The sequence below is a fragment of the Bos taurus genome, chromosome 14 (genome assembly GCF_002263795.3).
Source record: "Bos taurus isolate L1 Dominette 01449 registration number 42190680 breed Hereford chromosome 14, ARS-UCD2.0, whole genome shotgun sequence".
Taxonomy (NCBI): Eukaryota; Metazoa; Chordata; class Mammalia; order Artiodactyla; family Bovidae; genus Bos; species Bos taurus.
Window position 1 is genome coordinate 61,040,092 of NC_037341.1, and position 19,177 is coordinate 61,059,268.

Genomic DNA, 19,177 nt, shown 5'->3' on the forward strand with positions numbered 1-19,177 from the left:
ACATTTAAATGCTCCACCAATGTAGGTCTGTTATGCTGAGGACAAGACTCAGGTAGGGAAAAAAAAACAACAGGACCTTGAAATATGGGGTGCTCTAATGATGTCCCAAGGATTTGGGCACTGCAAACCTCCCTGATCCTTTTGAACTGTGGTGTTGGAGAAGACTCTTGAGAGTCCTTTGGACTGCAAGGAGATCAAACCAGTCAATCCTAAAGGAAATCAACTCTGAATATTCATTGGAAGAACTGATGCTGAAGCTGAAACTCCAATACTTTGGCCACCTGATGCAAAGAACTCACTTACTGTAAAAGACCCTGATACTGGGAAAGATTGAAGGCAGGAGAAGGGGACAACAGAGGATGAGATGGTTGGATGGCACCACTGACTCAATGGACATGAGTTTGAGCAAGCTCCGGGAGTTGGTGAAGGATAGGGAAGCCTGGCATGCTGCAGTGAATGGGGTTGCAAAGAGTCGGACATGACTGAGCAACCGAACTGAACCTCCTTGAATCCCTAGAGGCTGGAGTGGTGGTCCACTCTAGCAGGAGCTAGCACTTCCCCATATGGGAAGATACTGCACAAGCTTCTCCCCTGCCACGCAGCAGGTATGGAGATCTATCCATCTACACTGCATGCTGCCAGCCCAATAACTAGAGTTACATTCCAGCATTTCTTTTCTGGGGATTCCATGACAAAGGAGCTGTGAGAATTAGCTAGTGTACACTGGCAGGAGCAAGGCAAGTGCTGCTGGGATTGGATTCTGAGGATACTTGATTAAGGGGACAGGAACGTAACACTGAAAAAGGAATAATGCATTTATAATAATAAATATGCATTTATAAAAATAAATAATAATGCATTTAACTGAGGGCACTTTCTTTTGTCATGGGATTTAGCAGCCTGGCAAGGATGCAAGAGATGGAGCCAACAGGTTTGACTCTTAGAAGCCTAGAGAAAGTGATCACCGATGTTGAGCAAAGTGGAAACACTTGTGTTGTTTTGGTAGCCTATAAAGGAAGAAACAAAGAGCTGAAGGAACTTGGCATGCTGGATGGATATGTTAGGCTAAAAGATGACCTGATGTACCATGGGAAAGCCTAGAAGACACACCATTCACCAAGGTCAACAGGAATGTGCTGGTGAGAGGAGTACTAAATCACCAAAATGCTCCTCTTCAGGCCAGAACTGGGCTCATTAAAATCTTTGGTGTTGGAACTTCTTGGTGGTCCAGTGGTTAAGAACCTGCCTGCCAATGCAGGGGACACAGGTTCAGCCCCTACTCCAGGAAGATTTCACTTGCCGTGGGGGAAACTGAGCCTGTGAGCCACAGCTACTGACCTTGCGTTCTAGAGCCTATGAGCCACAGCTACTGAGCCCGTGCTCCGCAACAAGAGCAGCCACCGCAGTGAGAAGCCCAAACACTGCAACTAGAGAGTAGTCCCTACCAGCCGCAACTAGAGGAAGTCCACGAGGAGCAATGAGGACCCAGTGCAGCCAAACATAAGTGAAGAAATACAATTTTAAAAATCTGTGGTATCCAAACCCTTGCCCTCAAATATTTACCAATAATAGAGGTCAGGGGGTGGTCCTTCACCATTAGAAGCCAGGTGACTATACTGATCAGCAAGGCTGAGGGACAGGCAAAGAGTCTTAATCTGCAGGGAATTGTGAAAACAAAGCATGATGTCCTTTAGGCAAAACAGATGAGCATCCAATGAGGGTACTCCTTGACATCCACAACCAGAAAAGGGCAAGACTGGAGGAGTAGGGTGGAGTAGGGGCCCAGGAGGAGTCACAATAAGAAATGCAATCTCTTGCTGTTGCCAGACCTGAGCTAATTTTCATATCTGGAATCAGAGACTGGAGAGGTGGCTGAGTCCCTCAGAGGAAGGACCTTGCAAAACCACTGCAAGTGTATGCAGCAATGGTTCCTCCAAAGGACCTCTGACCATTTATTCAGGGAACTGTGAGAAAGGGGGAATACCGAGATATTGCAAGGACTATGGGATCCAGAGTTTGATTCCTGAAGACCTAGAGTCATCATTGTCCTGTTAGCATGGCAGCTCATGAGGGCCACTTAATAAATAGAGATCTATCTAAAATCTGGGTAAGTTATAAGTCTGGGTATACGTTATAAGACTAGGTAAGTTTTAAGTCCATGGACTTACCCAGTTGTCATTTCCTCAGTTCTCAAATGCATAAATGGGAATGATATAGCTGGAGTAAGCACCATATTGAATCTTGTCCTATAGGTAAGAGCTAAGACAGTAAGGAAAAACAAGTAAAAACTTCTGACTCTTTGCAACCCCATGGACTGCACCATGCCAGGCTTCCCTGTCCTTCACCCTCTCCCAGAGTCCACTCAAACCCATTCTGTTGAGTTGGTGATGACATCCAACCATTTTGTCCTCTGTCACCCCTTCTCCTCCTGCCCTCAATCTTTCCCAGCATCACGGTCTTTTCTAATGGGTCACCCCTTCACATCAGGTGGCCCAAGTATTAGAGCTTCAGCGTCAGTCCTTCCAATGAATATTCAGGGTTGATTTCCTTTAGGATTGACTGGTTTGATCTCCTTGCAGTCCAAGGGATTCTCAAGAATCTTCTCCAGCACCACAGCTTGAAAGCATCAATTCTTCAGTGCTTGGCCTTCATTATGGTCTATCTTTCACATGTGTACACAACTACTGAAAAAAACCAGAGCTTTGACTGTATGGATCTTTGTTGGTGAAGGTAGCTGCGTTAGAGACATATAAAGGGGTGGGCCTTGAAAGAGAGTAGTGAGGGAAAAATCTTCCCAATGGGCAGATCTAGGAACAAGCACTTGGTTGTAGTTTTATGTAGAAGTGGACTTAGGGGAGATTCCTGGGCAGTGGTCTATGGCTGGCCATTTGGTGAGGGTGTAGAAGAGTAACAGCTTGAATATCAGAGACATGGTTTGAGGTACAAGTATGTGGATGGATGAGGATGTGGGCATAAAGAATAAATATGTTTGTATAACCTGTTAATGTCCACAAGAAAGCATCCACCATAGAGGCGGCACAAAAACCACCAAGTAGATAAAATGATTCCATCACTTGACAATGGCCAGCCTAGAAGAGGCACGATGGGCATGTGGATGGAATGGCCTGTGGCAAAGACAGAGGCTCTGAATGAGCCCAACAGATAAACTCCCCCTTACCAAAGCTGATCTAGCTATTGTGTTTCTATCCAATCTGTCAGCAACAGAGATGCGACGCCCCCAGTATGGCACTATTCCTTTAGAACAACAGGCCACTTGGCGTCAACTTTACTACACTGGATCCTTTTGATTCTAGAAGGGCTAGCAACTCAACTTCACAGGAACATCTGTTTTGATATCCCCAGATACCAGGGCTACATGTCTCAGCCAGCACCTCTATTTGGATATTAATGAAATGCCTAATTCTCAGGCATCAATCCCACCCCAATACAATTTTTCTTAATTTTTTATATATTTATTTTTGGCTGTGCTGGGTCTTTATTGCTGCACAAGGGCTTTTCTCTAGTTGCTGAGTGAGGGCTACTCTCTAGCTGCGGTGTGTGGGATTCTTACTGCGGTGGCTTCTCTTGTGGTGCACAGGCTCTCTAGGTGTGCAGGCTTCAGGAATTGCAGCTTGTGGGATCCAGAACACAGGCTCAGTAGTTGTGGCACACAGGCTTAGTTGCCTCGTGGCATGTGGGACCTTCCTGGACCAGGGATTGCACCCATATCCTCTGCATTGAGAGATGGATTCTTAACCACTGGACCACCAGAGAAGTCCCCCACCCCCCAATAGTTTTTATCAGGGGATCTATTTCAGTAAAGAAGTGAGAGTGGGCCCAACCACAGTACCCATTGATCGTATCACATAAAGGCAATCCAGAAATATGCCATCTCACAGATCACTGGAGTGGCCTGCTAAAGACACAGCACCAGCTCAGAGGCAACATGCGCAAAGGACAGAGTGCCATCCTTCAGGATGCAGTATATGCATTAACTCACAAGATGAGAGGATACATGTGATGGCTCCAATTACCATCACTTCCAGTGACTCACTGGAGGATCTGGTTACCATTCCTGAAACTGGGCTCTTCAGGGTCAGAAGTACTGGTCACCAAAAGGGGGCACACTCTTAGTAGGGTACACAGCAAAAGTCCTACTGAATTACATGCCATTGTCACCAAAGTACTTTGTACTTATGTCCAGGGACCAACAAGCTAGAAAAGCAGTCATCCTCCTGGCAGAGGTCACTGGCTTTATCAGCAGGAGGTGGTGGGGGTGGGGAATGGGAGAACTTGTGCAGAACACAGGTGACCCATTTTGTGCCTACTGGTATTCCCTTGCTCCACTGCAACTGTAAACAGATATGTGTAACAACCCCAGCCTGATAAGGGTACGATCAACAAAGGTTAGACCCCTCGGGAATGAAGGTTTGGGTCACAAGATTAGGTAAGTCACCAAAATCTGCTAAAGTAATACCTGTGGATGAGAAGTATTTAAAATGGATGATGGAAGACAAGGTAAATACCAGTCATTGCCCTTCAGTGACAGGGAACATTGATGATCCTCTTCAATTCCTCATTACGTACACGGAAGTCATGGAGTTGCTCCCCAATCCTGCAAGAAGTGGGTCTGTGTGGTGCAAAAGGTACAGCTACAGAAATGTTGTTTGCAATTCCTTTGAGAGAACTGGTTGCAGGAAGCACAGCTAACTGAGTCCCAGCTGAGGAGTCCTCGCTGCCACCCCTCTGGACTCACCACTGCATTTGCTGCATGGCCAGGCTCCCCTGGGGCTGCTCCCTGCCACTGGCTGGGCCCAGAGAGGGCAGCAGCACTGAACCAGTCTCACACAATGTGGGACTCGTCTGACAAGCAATTTGCGCTCAAGAACACCCCAACAACCTGGTCCAACCTTTGTAGTCTGAGGCTCCACGTCAGGGAAGGGTCCTCCTGCCTTCCTGCTCTCCTGCCCCAGAGGTCAAGCCTACAGTACAGATGGAAGTCTCTACCTGCCTCTTCCCACTTCTCCTCTTTATCCTTCAAAGACAGTCCCCTCCAGGAAATCTCTCACATGTCTTCCATAGGCACCTGCTTCTTGATGGATTCAAACTGACACAGAAGCTCATGTTTATGGATCAGTATATTTTCTTTGAAACCACACCCAAACAGCAGTGGAAGATGTACAAGAGAACTTGGTTCACCTTATAAATCAAGCATTTTGAGTCCTACAGTACTTCCAAAGGATTAAAAGACAGATGGTTGATGTCTTTATCAGCTTTGAGAAAAACATGATGAAATATAAACACGAAGAAAGCATAAAAAATAATAGAATGTACACACAGCTGAAGAAAGAAACCTTATCAAGAGTTAAAATCTCCCATGTATCCCACCCTGATTGAATCCTGCTCTCACTTTCCAGATTTTGATATTTATCATCACTTCTGTATTTTAAATATTTTTACTACAAGCATTCTTAACATATTTTTTCCTTTGGATTTTTAATTTCTTTTAAACATAATTTACTAAAAATTAGTTTTGTATGTATTTATAATACTAAGCTGATGATGGGTTTTAAAAAAAAACCCAATCTATGTCACACAGAGCTATTTATGATTACTGAGATTAAAAATAGATGATTTAGCAGAAATGGAACAAAGTTATAATGCTGAGAAAAAGGATATTTTATAATCTTGTTTGTAAGTTAATTATTTATAAAAGTTATATAAATGTAGGCTAATCATCTATACAGTCTCAAAAAGCCCAATGTAAATAAAACACAGAAAATAAGTTCAACTGAGACAAGTTCAGACAAAATTCTTCTATGTGTCATATGGAATCCTAGGAAGAATCACTGCAATAATTATCCAAAGTAACATTAAAGGTAACACAAGAGATGTTTGGTCTTAGATGTAAATTCAAATGTAGAGTGTCTAAAATAACAGGTCAAAGTGAAAGTACATCTGTAATTTCTAACAGCAAAAAATAAGTTTGTAAATTCTGTATTCTTCAATGAAGAAAGAAGATCAAGGATAACATGTTGGATAGTCTTATCAACCAGGTCACCTTTAAAGATAAGTTTTCAAGACAGCAAAAATGTGCAACAATTAAGCTTTACACATATAACTAAAACATTGGCTGTTATAAGAGGGGCAGCACTTTTCTTTATAGAGTTCACAAATCAACATGTAACAATCAATCACACGTTAGCCTTGGTAAGAACACCAAACATTGGCTGTTATAAGAGGGGCAGCGCTTTTATCTATACAGTTCACAAATCGACATGTAACAAACAATCACACGTTAGCCTCGGGAAGAACAGCAAACGTTATTTCACAACCGCCACTACGTGCTTTTTCTTCTCTGACACCATCTGCACAGATCCAGGCTTGCTATGTTTGATACGATTCAGTTCCCTAGAAATTAAACAAAATACACAAATTTTAAGTTTATGACAAGTCACTTTAACCAAAGAAAACTTTCTCAGAAAAATTACATGGCATTTTCTTTCACCACAAAACTACCCACTGAAAAAAAGTTTTCACCAGAGTAGGTAAGAAGTAGCTCTGAAGAACGGAATGGCTACCCACTCCAAAATTCTGGCCTGGAGAATTCCATGGACTGTATGGTCCATGGGGTCGCAAAGAGTCAGACACGACTGAGCAATTTTCACTTAGAAATCAACTTTTGTTAACTTACTGGCTTCTTCTCTTACTACATCAGTGTCCTTTACTAAGTTTAAAAACCTGCTGCTGCTGCTAAGTCGCTTCAGTTGTGTCTGACTCTGTGCGACCCCATGGACTGCAGCCCACCAGGCTCCCCCGTCCCTGGGATTCTCCAGGCAAAAACACTGGAGTGGGTTGCCATTTCCTTCTCCAATGCATGAAAATGGAAAGTGAAAGTGAAGTCGCTCAGTCGTGTCTGACTCTTAGCGACCCCATGGACTGCAGCCTACCAGGCTCCTCCGTCCATGGGATTTTCCGGGCAACAGTACCTGCTGCAAGTTATTAAAATGTTTAAAACTGACTCAACTCCAACATCTATCCAACATAACAAAATAACAATTTGCATTGCCTAACTAAAAAAAACAACTCTTTCTTAGAATTTCTATAATACATTACATGAATTCAAGGATTGCACAGAGAAGAATATTCTACAGGGGAAATGATGGTGATGGTGGAAACTTTTTCTTCAGAGGCAAAATGTTAGATTCCAAATGCTATGATGAAGCAAGCATATTAGATAAATTCTTTTTTTTTTTTGATAAATTCTTATCTAACAAATATTCTTGCCAGTCTTTAAGCTAGAAAATACACATTACCTCAATTCCAGCTACGTTGGAAATCATTTTTTTACACTATTTACAATAGTTTCTTTAGTGTGAGTAGAGCCTTTTCTAATTTTGATATGTATGTTTCCTTTAAACATATTCCCAAAGATAGGTAATGAAAATTCTCACCATGTTAGATAATCATAGCTTCCCCTTTTATCAGGAAAAAGCCCAGAGGAGTATTCAAAACCACCTCTGATGTATAACAGCACATAAACTATTCCTTTGACGGGCACATTTTTTGTTTGGTTTTGGTGGGATGTGAGGGGACAGCTAGAAAACGGTACTGAGAGAGACACAAATGCTCCAAAACATACTTTCGTCGACGAGCTTCTTTCATGATGCGCTGTTCCTGAATCTGGCTATAGATAGATTTTGGTAGATGTCGGTGACGAGAGATACGTTTTATATGAGGATGATGTTGAAATTTCTCCTTTAACTTCTGGTTATAATCTGTGGCTGCTCTTTCTCGTGATGTAAGCTGAAAAAAAAATACATTTTGATGTTTTCGCGAATGATGTGTTCTTTTTGCTTCAGTACAACAGAGTTAGGAAGAAACGTTTCCCCAAAAAACTATCAACATTTATGACATGCAACCAAAATTACTAATGTAACTGTACAGTTACATTAAACTGTACCCATTATAAGGCTATGTTACTGATACCAGCTCTGCTATGTCCTTTTAGTCAGGGCGCCTACAACGTATTGACGGATGGGTGCCACCAAGTGCAAACGAGCAGCGCCTAGGGAGTCAGGTTCTGTGGCCCTCTGAGTTGGTCCACGTAACACAGAAAAAGCACTTGATGAATCACTCAAAAATTTTTTCTGTAAAAATTATTGAAACAGAAACAAAAGTGATGACATAATAACCAGCCTTTGTCTAACAGTTGTTAAGGATGGTATGATTTAGAGGAATATTTAATGATGAAGATAAACCTAGGCATAGTGTAGTACTTTAATAATCATTAAACCTAAAATAAATTTATCTTTAATTACTTATTTTCGTATCTTGCTTTTCCTTCCAGGGCTAAGTAGAAAATAAACCACACTTAACCTTTCCTTATTAAACTTACTATTTGCTTCAGATATAAACACCCTGTATATTTCTTACAGAAAACATGAGACATTTAGAAAAACATTAAGAACAGAAATCAACCTTAACTCACAACCCAGAGGTTGCTAGTCAACAGTAATATTTGTTATATTTTCATCAAATCTTTCTTAAGTCTGAAGCTGTTAATTTTTTTAAGTGTTTCACTGTGTCTTTGATATTAAAATATTAATACCCCCCAGAGGCTTGGAGCCTTTGATTTGCCTGATTACTATTCCTTTGACAGAATACGTATTCCAAGTTCTAAGCCTCTAGTCCCTACATCTTCTCTCCCTACCTCAAGGAAAATACAAAGAAACAAGAAGGCTCAAATGCGATCAAACATTTGAATTAACAAAGCCCTCTGGGGGAGTTCTCTGGTGGTCCAGTGTTAGGATGTAGCATTTGCACTGCTAGGGGGTCCAGGTTCAACCCCTGGTCGGGGAACTAAGAGCCCACAAGTCATGCAGTGTGGCCAACAGCAAAAACAAAAACAAAGAACTCTGAACGTGCCTTTGACATGAAAAACGTAAACCTCGATACACCCTTGTCTGTTTCCTTTCATCACAACTAAAGCACTTGAAATAAATTCTCTTTATAATATAATGATATTCAATAACACTATAAACAAGCTGCGTGATAATGAAAGAAAATAGGATCTCTTACCACACCCAACTTTTCAGAAGCATTAGCTTTCCATAGACGAATGTTCATTTCATCAGATCCACACATAATGTACTTGCTGTCAGCAGTCCATTTTACACAGATAACATGCTGCATTCTCTTTGTGTGATAGACTTCCCTACAGAAGAGGAACTAAGTTAAAACATTTAGGAATCTGGTACAGATTTTCTTTAACCAACTACCTATCAAGTATCAGGGTAACATTTTTTGAGTCCTGAAAGAGTATAAAAGAGAAATTAAAATACACTTAAATGTATTTTTTTGGAGAAGGAAATGGCAACCCACTCCAGTGTTCTTGCCTGGAGAATCCCAGGGACGGGGGAGCCTGGTGGGCTGCCGTCTATGGGGTCGCACAGAGTCAGACACAACTGAAGTGACTTAGCAGCAAATGTATTTTTATTAAACCATACTGCTAAGATTCTATGCTAAGAGCTGTGGAACATATTAAAAAGTCCTGCCCCCAGAGAAGTTATAATGCAGTAAGAAAAGTAAGTATAAACAAACCAAGCAAAACTAGATATCCAGAAAAGATCACAAAATAACTGTGGGCATATAACACAAATAAAATACACTGAAGCTGGAATAACTATAAGATCAACCACCACACTTCTTTGGGTTTCATTTCACTGGGAAAAAAATATTCAACGGCATTCAAAGAACATATCCTGATATGCTGATCCTAATGTCTGATTTCTGTTTTGGTCAAATTGTTGAAAAAGTGTAATTAATTAAAGTGAGAGTGGATGACTTACATATGTGACAAGAAAGAGAGGGCTACAGAAGTGATGAGTTGAGGTAAGGATCATTTAGTAAATGGAGATGTCAAATATCATACCTATCTGGAAAGGTGTGAAACATGCTAAGTGAATTCACAGAAGATACTATATTAGGAAGTGTTAAGCAAAGCATTAAAAAGCAAGTAAAAGACAAGGTCAGAAAAAATTAAAACATGAGACTCCTGGAAAAGTAAAACTTCCTTATCTGGATTAAGTGATTCAGAATGCAGACTACAAAGGAAACACACTCAGCCAGTTCTGCACAGTAAAAGAAAACTCACGTAGGATGATGAAATCAATAGATTTTGTGTAAAGACATTTCTGAAGTATACTCAGAAAAGTGGTCTATTATGCTATTTCTAACGGATACATTTTGAGCTCTTGAATGAATATGTAGATAAACCATATGACACAATTCTAAAAGACAGGATGGTTAGAACGAACATACTATTGAAAGAAAAAGTGGATCAGACAGACTGCTTTTTCTTCTCTCAATGCTCTGCTTCTACAAGACTCAATTCTTACAACCTCTACCTATTTAAGATCCCCATTTCCCCATAGCAATATACTGAATTTAAATATCAGGAAATTCAATTAGGCTTTGGTAACCACTAAAAATAACCTGCATATATTACATCAGTTCATGTACTGATATTAGACCAGACAAATCCAGTGGACAGTTACTTGGCCAACTGAGAATCCTCCTTAATGGTAAACTACAGAGTTTAATATCTAGATATGTTTACACTTGTACATAGAACAGATACATAAAGTTCATTATAAATTATGCTATTTGTGGAGATAAATAATTTAAAAACTTAAATTCTTTACATACATAGTCAAGCTAAAAGAACTGTTCCATGTGAATGCAACTGAATTTACTTGTTTGCTAAGTAAATACTGAATAAAATCCATAGAAGTTACCTTCGAATATTGATTTAACTGTAGTTTTTGAAAACCTACTCAAAATTTATTTTTTAAAAAAAGATTTATTTTTATTTTTTGGCTGTGGTGAAAATTTACTTTAAAAATATATTTCAGTGACTTTAAGTTCTTTGAAAGGCAAATATTTTAAAAAATACAGATCATTCAAAGCACTGCCTGTATTATTTGATGTTTTTGTAATGATAGGAAACTAGAGCAGACCATGGAAACAAACCAGAAGCAGCTTTCCAGCAGATGACAGTAATGGTCAGAGAGAGTATTGTTTATATGGTTTATAACTAAACCCAACAGGAAGTAACACGTATTAAATTGTGATTACAAAATCTTCAAAAAACATCAGGAGACAATTCCTAGAAATGGGATATAAGAACTCACTTCATACAATTTTGGAATAATCTGAGCTTTTAACTAGACTTGCATTTAATTGCCCATGCTGGTTTTAGAATAATCAGTTTGAACTCAGCGATGGGGCTCTTGGCATCACGGGTGCCTAAACTTCCCATTTCCTGTACTCCTCCTTTGACCCTTATGTCTGCTTACGCATCATGTTAGAACTGTCCTACTTAATACCTCTGGAGGTCCTGGTGTCAAAAATGATGGAGGGCCACAATCTCTTGATTTTTTTCCAGAGAAGTGAAAAGAATAGAAACTATCAGCCTTGCCTTGGGCCTAACTGAACAATTACCATTACCAACAAGAGTATCATGAATTACCATTCATGACAAGAGTATCAAGTTAGTTTCAACAGTCACATAGGAACCAACCCCAGAGTCCAGGATCAAAGTCACCAGAACACCCACTCAGTATACTTTTGATTCAAATACCTTTTTAATCATACACATGATGATGATGACGACAGTTATCTATCTGCTAGCAATTCATGATGATATGAAAAAGTTTAGGAATTAATATGGCTTCCTCAAGTCAGAGAAGAGAAAGATACAACTATCACACGAAAAAACACCAAAGAGTTAGACAAGCAGATTGGCTATTACCAAAAAACATATGGAGCTGTGTGACCCTGAAGAGGCTCTGTGGGCAAGATCTTTTGGTTGTGAACACAAGGCTGGGACAAGGGTGAGGCAAATGAGGTGCCTACAGTGTAAACTCTAAGGAGGCTGTCACTTTCAGGGTGATGCAGATACAGGCTAGGCACCTGCAAGAGTCCTGAGTCAGGAGGATGTGCCTGTGAAAACAAGTATCACTTGCTCAGGAAGATCAGACCCCTTCAACACTGTACACGCTAGGTTAGTTATCATTAAGAGTAATGATCAAAATTCTCATCACTGCACTTAAATGGTGAAATTTATCCACCCTGTTATAGTTACAACACCAAACTGAATGCTCTTTCTCTAGCTTTAAGTGAAGGAAGGGTCCCATAAAGACTTTATCAAGCTGGGGAAACTGTTTCACCAGCTCCACGCTACCGTTCTCTAGCACAGATCATCACCTTCCAGCCTCAGCATACAGATTCTCTGGTCTTTCTTTTCCCTGATTCTGCTTAGTTTTCTCCTTTCCTTTTCTATGGCTTCCAATCATTCTGTTATCTTTCACCATGTGCATTTTCTCCAACACTGAATCAAGACAAGGTCATCCAAGCAAGTATACATATAAATGTATATCACACGTCTTGCGTATGTTGGGTGGTTGCTCTCCCAAACTTGCTTCCCTAGTGGCTCAGCAGTAAAGAGTTCACCTGTAATGCAAGAGACGCAAGAGATGTGGGTTTGATTCCTGGGTTGGGAAGATCCCCTGGAGAAGGAAATGGCAACCCACTCCAGTATTCTTGCCTGGGAAATTCCACGGACAGAAAAGCCTGGCGGGCTACAGTCCATGGGGTCGCAAAATAGATGGACATGACGTATGTGTATATACGACATATATATGTCACATATCATGACATGACATATGTGTATATATGTATAGTATTTTAGAGAGAATATATGTTCTTTTTAAATTCTAATGTTCCTACTTTTACTGAATCAAAATGGAGGTGGTTGTATCTTCAAGAGTGAGTGACACCACCATAATCCTTTATCATTTTTATGGGAAGATATCTTCTAGTTTACTTGGATTTGCCTTGAATATGCATAAAATGCTCTGTAAATCACAGCATACTAATATAAGGGGCTGTATCTTACAGGAGTTAATTTTTAAAGTTGGCAAAAACTCAAATGCAGTCAAAAAGTATTCCTGAAAACCTTTAAATGCCAGTTTACTATAAACTACCTCAATACAATAACACGTGAAATAATATAACACAGTGGTACAAGTATATACACTACACTCAGTAATGTGTGTAGCAGAGGGCCAAGCTGTATGAAACGAAACACCTTAAACACTAGTTACATTCACTGTACACAAACAATGACACACACACACAGCACAGGACAGCTGAGTATTTCGATCTCCCGTCTCCTGGTCATTCCAGAGCATGTGTCTACTAGATGAGGATGGAGGGATACCTGTCCTGACCATTTAAACCGTAATTTTTCTCTTTTTCATTTTTGCCTTAGTGTATGAGAGTTGAATTTAAATAAGCACAAAACAACAAATATAAGGTATTATTAACTGCTCTTAAACTGTATTAGGGGAAACTTTAAGTTCTTCCTTATCAAATTAAAATCTTTTTTCAAGTTTACTCTATCTCATGGCAGTGAAAATACTCTGCATATTATCATGATGGATATGTGTCATTATACATTTATCCAAACCCATAGAATGTGTGATCCGAAGAGTGAATTCTAAGGTAAACTATGGATTTGGGGTGATTACGATGGGTCAGTGTAGGTTCATCCTACATTTTGGTGAGGTAACAAAAGTACCACCCTATGTGGAATGCTGATAATGAACAGGCTCTGCATGCGTAGGAGCTGGGAATATATGGGAACTCTACTTTCCTCTCAATTTTGTTGTAAACCTAAAATTCCCCTAAAAAAAAAAAGCCTTTATTTTAAAAAATTAGTATAAAACACTCAAAAAGGTTTTGCCCTAAGGCAAAGATTTCACATCAATAAATTATATAAAGCTAAAAAGACTCTGATGCTGGGAGGGACTGAAGGCAGGAGGAGAAGGGGGACGAGAGGATGAGATGGCTGGATGGCATCACTGACTCAATGGACATGAGTTTGAGTAAACTCCGGGAGTTGGTGATGGACAGGGAGGCCTGGCATGCTGCAATTCATGGGGTCGCTAAGAGTTGGACACGACTGAGCGACTGAACTGAACTGACTATCCTGTTCAATGAAGAATCTGCCCTGTAGGCCGATGTTTTTGCTCACAGATGCAGAAGGTGGCAGCCCACATCACAACACCTGAGTGTGAGTCCCATCATATACACAAAACCAGCGTGTGTTAAGTCACTCAGTCATGTCAGACTCTTTGCGACCCCATGTACTGGAGTCCACTGGCTTCTCTGTCCACCAAATAACCTTTAGAAAAAGATACATGATGATCTAGGCAGGGAAAAAAAGTCAAACAGAAACAAATGTTTACTGGTAGTAACATACCTGCTTCTACTTTTGTCCACAGGAAAGATTCGAATAGATTTATCAAAACTAGCTGACACAAACTCTCTCCCAGTGGGAGAGTAATCCACATCAAGCACCGCAGATACATGATCCATATGCACCATTACAGGAGTGTCCAGGGCTCGCATATCGAAAGTATACAAGCTGTAAAAGAGTTTTTAATTATTTGATACAAGTTTCTACTAAAAAATGCACATGCAGTATTAAGAGACATTACTGAACTTAAGAGGCCTAGCTAATAAATAAAGCACATCTAAATACATAGCTCAATTCTTCACATGGCAGATAAGGGATAGGGAAAAATATCAACAGTTTTATTATTCCTTAAGATTATATACTTACACACTTTAATCCTTACAAACAGAAATCTCATTGTAGAAAATGTGCAAACACCAAGACCATGAAGAGTACAAAACTTGCATTTAATTTCACTACCCAGAGAAAGTCAGCACAGTGTAAATGTTTCTTTTAACCATGCTATTTAATTATATGCCTCTTAATACAATTAAGATATTACTGTATAAAGCTCTATATTGATATTTCATGTAGCATATTATGAGCATTTATTAATATCTGAACATATTTTAATGTTTTCATATGTAAATGAGTTAAAATAATTAATAATCTGTTTAAATTTATATTTAAATCTATTTGTTAGTAAAGTTTCCCATGTTTTATTTTAACTTTTGATATTTAATGGGACAGATTCCTACAATTAGAATTATTAAGTTCAAAGGCATAAGCATTTTTAAGGTTTTTGAGTTGATAAATCACTTCCAATGAAATCACACTAATTTATACTCTATCAGTGATACATGAGAGCAAGCACAGCTTTTCAAAGGGTGTACTAAAATTAGAAAACTATACTTCATGCACAATTGGCAAGAACAATGACTTCGTGATTTTCGAGGTTTAAAATTTTTTAACTGACAGCTAGAAGAACAGTGCTTAAAATGAACCAACATAAATGATGGAGAGTAGTAATACAGAATTACTGTAACCAAGTTCCTAACATCAAAATACTTACAGATGCAAATATTAGCAAGGGGAAAAGTTTAAGGAGAAACAAGATATCCACAAAATTTTAAACTATCTCCCCACAGATATGTATTAATTACAGAAGAAAATAGTAACTTTAGTAGGGAAAGCTGGTAGACACCACCTTAACTAAGTGATGAAGGTCAACATTACTAGTAATAAGATGTACCAACGTTATGTATTCCTGGTTTGATGCACCAAGGAGGGGATATCAATTTTGTGGTATTCTTGCCAAAGATGCATAATCTCAATGAAATAATGAGAAAACACCAGTTAACCCAAGTTAAAGGCAGTCTACAATATAACTGACAAGGAAGTCCTTCTCAAAAGTACTAAGGTCATAACAGAAAAGGGAAGACTGAGAAAGTCAGTGAGCAGACATGGTAATCAAATGAAAATACAATGTAGGATCCTGCAACAGTAAAAGAACACTAGTGGAAAGACACGTGATGGAATAAAGTCTACAGTTTACAATATTGTACCAATGTTAATTTCTTGGTTTTGCTAACTGGACTATGGTGACCTAAGATATTAACATTTGGGGAAATTGTCTTACAGGTACCTTTTTTGTAACTTTTCAGTAAGCCTTTCCAGTGGTCATGTATGGATGTGAGAGTTGGACTGTGAAGAAAGCTGAGTGCCGAAGAATTGATGCTTTTGAAGTGTGGTGTTGGAGAAGACTCTTGAGAGTCCCTTGGACTGTAAGGAGATCCAACCAGTCCATTCTGAAGGAGATCAGCCCTGGGTATTCTTTGGAAGGAATGATGCTAAGGCTGAAACTGCAGTACTTTGGCCACCTCTTTCGAAGAGTTGACTCATCGGAAAAGACTCTGATGCTGGGAGGGATTGGGGGCAGGAGGAGAAGGGGACGACAGAGGATGAGATGGCTGGATGGCATCACCGACTTGATGGACGTGAGTTTGAGTGAACTCCGGGAGATGGTGATGGACAGGGAGGCCTGGCATGCTACAATTTATGGGGTCACAAACAGTCGGACACGACTGAGCAACTGGACTGAACTGAACTGAACTGAAGATTACTTAAAAACAAAAATTCAAAAAAAAACTTCATAAAGATTATTTTCTAATACCATTATTAGAAAAAGTCATGGATGCTAAAGGTAACAATTTTCAAATAACCATGAAATTCTCATCAAGAGATGAGTCATTGCTTTCTTTTATGATCTTCAAACATAACACAGGATTGTCAATCAAGGTCATACTGATCACTGAAGTTAAATTTCTGAGCTGACAACTGCTGTATATTCCCTATCTAGAGCAGTGGTTTTCAACCAGGCTTGTTTTTAGCAAATTTTTGTGTTTTTTTTCTTTTCTTTTCTTTTTTAGTAAATTGTTTTAATTTTAAGAACTTATTAGAATTCCAAGCAAATCAACCCATCTAGATGGAAAATGTTTTTGTAAATAAAGTTTCAAGTCACAGTATTCTTCAGGAATAACACAGTTCAACCCTATTACCTGATGAAATTATGGTATAGACTAGTTTACATGACTTGTCTAAATTCTTACAATAGTTACTGGTTGGGTCTACACTTGAACTTGGATTTCTAAATCACAACAGGATTATTTAAAGGGCAATAAAAGAAATAAAATGTTAAAAGATATTTTACACAGCAAAATCACATTCAAGTAAGAGCAATTACGGTACTCTAACAGTCACTTCTTGCAAGTGATGTACTCTTTGTTTCAGCTTCCATATATAATTATTTCCAAGGCAAAAATTGAGAAATTCTAAAGATACTCTGAAAAAAAGATTATTTTCCCCAAATAACTAATTACAGCAAACTTTAGAAATGTTAGTAAGATTGGTCAGCAGGACTTTTTTTTATTGCTTTTAACTGGAACAAGGGCATTTAATTTCAAATACTAATAAAGGCTAAAAGAACTTCAATTAAGTGGTTTGAGTTGATGAGAGCTTCGTTTTAGTACAGAAAAGTCATAATTGATGCTTTTAGTTTAATACCACTAAAGCATCATGTAATAAATCCTATTTCTGAGCTAATTTATGCTTTCTTAACTAACAGTAGTGGAAAGAACAAAGAATTTAAATACAGAAGATCTAAAGTTCAATCCAATGACAAATTTCCACCTTCTGCAAAAAAACACGTATTAAGAATCCATCATGTACACAGCACTACAATAAATGCTTGGATAAAAAAATATGAATAAGATATTCTTTCCTCATTAGGAGATTAAACTCCCTGCATCAATACCCTCATCTATAAGAAGGGGATAACATACATGTCTTATTCACCTTATGCTGCTGCTGCTGCTGCTAAGCCGCTTCAGTTGTGTCTGACTCTGTGTGACCCCATAGACGGCAGCCCACCAGGCTCTGCCGTCCCTGGGATTCTCCAGGCAAGAACACTGGAGTGGGTTGCCATTTCCTTCTCCAATGCACGAAAGTGAAAAGTGAAAGCGAAGTTGCTCAGTCGTGTCTGACTCTTTGCGACCCCATGGACTGCAGCCTACCAGGCTCCTTGGCCCATGGGATTTTCCAGGCAAGAGTACTGGAGTGGGGTGCCATTGCCTTCTCCATTCACCTTATAGGGATATTGAAAAGATAAAGTGAGCTAATGTCAAATGCTTCAGCAAGTTTTAAAGCAGTATATAAGAAATCACAAAATTCCATCCAGGTCAAGAACATAAGGCTGCTAAGTTACTCCTTTACAAAGAGTCACAAATAAACATATCTGTAAATATTAAGGTAAAGACTGAAACTTCAGGTTTTCCTTTCGTCTTACTGAAGTAACAGTGGTGGCGGTAGCATGACTTTAAGGTAAAGACTGGAACTTCAGGTTTTCCTTTCGTCTTACTGAAGTAACAGTGGTGGCGGGTAGCATGACTTTAAGGTAAAGACTGGAACTTCAGGTTTTCCTTTCGTCTTACTGAAGTAACAGTGGTGGCGGGTAGCATGACTTTAAGGTAAAGACTGGAACTTCAGGTTTTCCTTTCGTCTTACTGAAGTAACAGTGGTGGCGGGTAGCATGACTTTAAGGTAAAGACTGGAACTTCAGGTTTTCCTTTCGTCTTACTGAAGTAACAGTGGTGGCGGGTAGCATGACTTTAAGGTAAAGACTGGAACTTCAGGTTTTCCTTTCGTCTTACTGAAGTAACAGTGGGTGGCGGGTAGCATGACTTTAAGGTAAAGACTGGAACTTCAGGTTTTCCTTTCGTCTTACTGAAGTAACAGTGGTGGCGGGTAGCATGACTTTAAGGTAAAGACTGGAACTTCAGGTTTTCCTTTCGTCTTACTGAAGTAACAGTGGTGGCGGTAGCATGACAACGTGAGTAACAACCACCTGCCTCCACATTTTGCAGGCAGACATTTTTAGGTTCTTAAAACATGTATGATTCAGTCATTATTTACTGATATATGGTTAATGTCAGGGAGTAGCCAACTTTTTCTGTAAAGGGCCGAATAATCAACATTTTTGGCTTTGTGGGTCATACGGGCTCTGTTCCAACTACTCAACTCAGGCATTACAGCACAAAAGCAGCCATATTCCATACATAAATAAATGTGTCTACGGATGACCTAGAGATTGTCACACTGAGTGACGTGAGTCAGAAAAAGAGAAATGTACTAATGTATAGCATATGGAAGTCTGCTCACTGTTATGTGGCAGCCTGGATGGGAGGGGAGCTTGGGGGAGAATGGATGCATCAAGATGTATGGCCGAGTCCCTTTGCTGCTCACCTGAAACTATCACAACACTGTCAATCAGCTATGCGCCAATACAAAATAAAAAGTTTAAAAAGTGAAAAATAA

General features: G+C 39.4%; 1 protein-coding gene across 2 annotated transcripts in view; it reads right to left on the reverse strand.

The window, feature by feature from the left end:
- Window positions 1-5,125: 5,125 nt before the first annotated feature.
- The window catches only part of DCAF13 (DDB1 and CUL4 associated factor 13), a 29,696-nt gene continuing 15,644 nt past the window's right edge, over window positions 5,126-19,177 (reverse strand). For both annotated transcript variants that reach the window (XM_059874488.1, XM_059874487.1), the window contains 4 exons: window positions 14,330-14,494; window positions 9,082-9,217; window positions 7,643-7,806; window positions 5,126-6,411 (listed from right to left, as the gene is read on the reverse strand). In XM_059874488.1, the coding sequence (XP_059730471.1) occupies window positions 6,324-6,411; window positions 7,643-7,806; window positions 9,082-9,217; window positions 14,330-14,494 (553 nt within the window). In that variant the 3' untranslated portion in view covers window positions 5,126-6,323. The remainder of the gene's footprint in view (window positions 6,412-7,642; window positions 7,807-9,081; window positions 9,218-14,329; window positions 14,495-19,177) is intronic.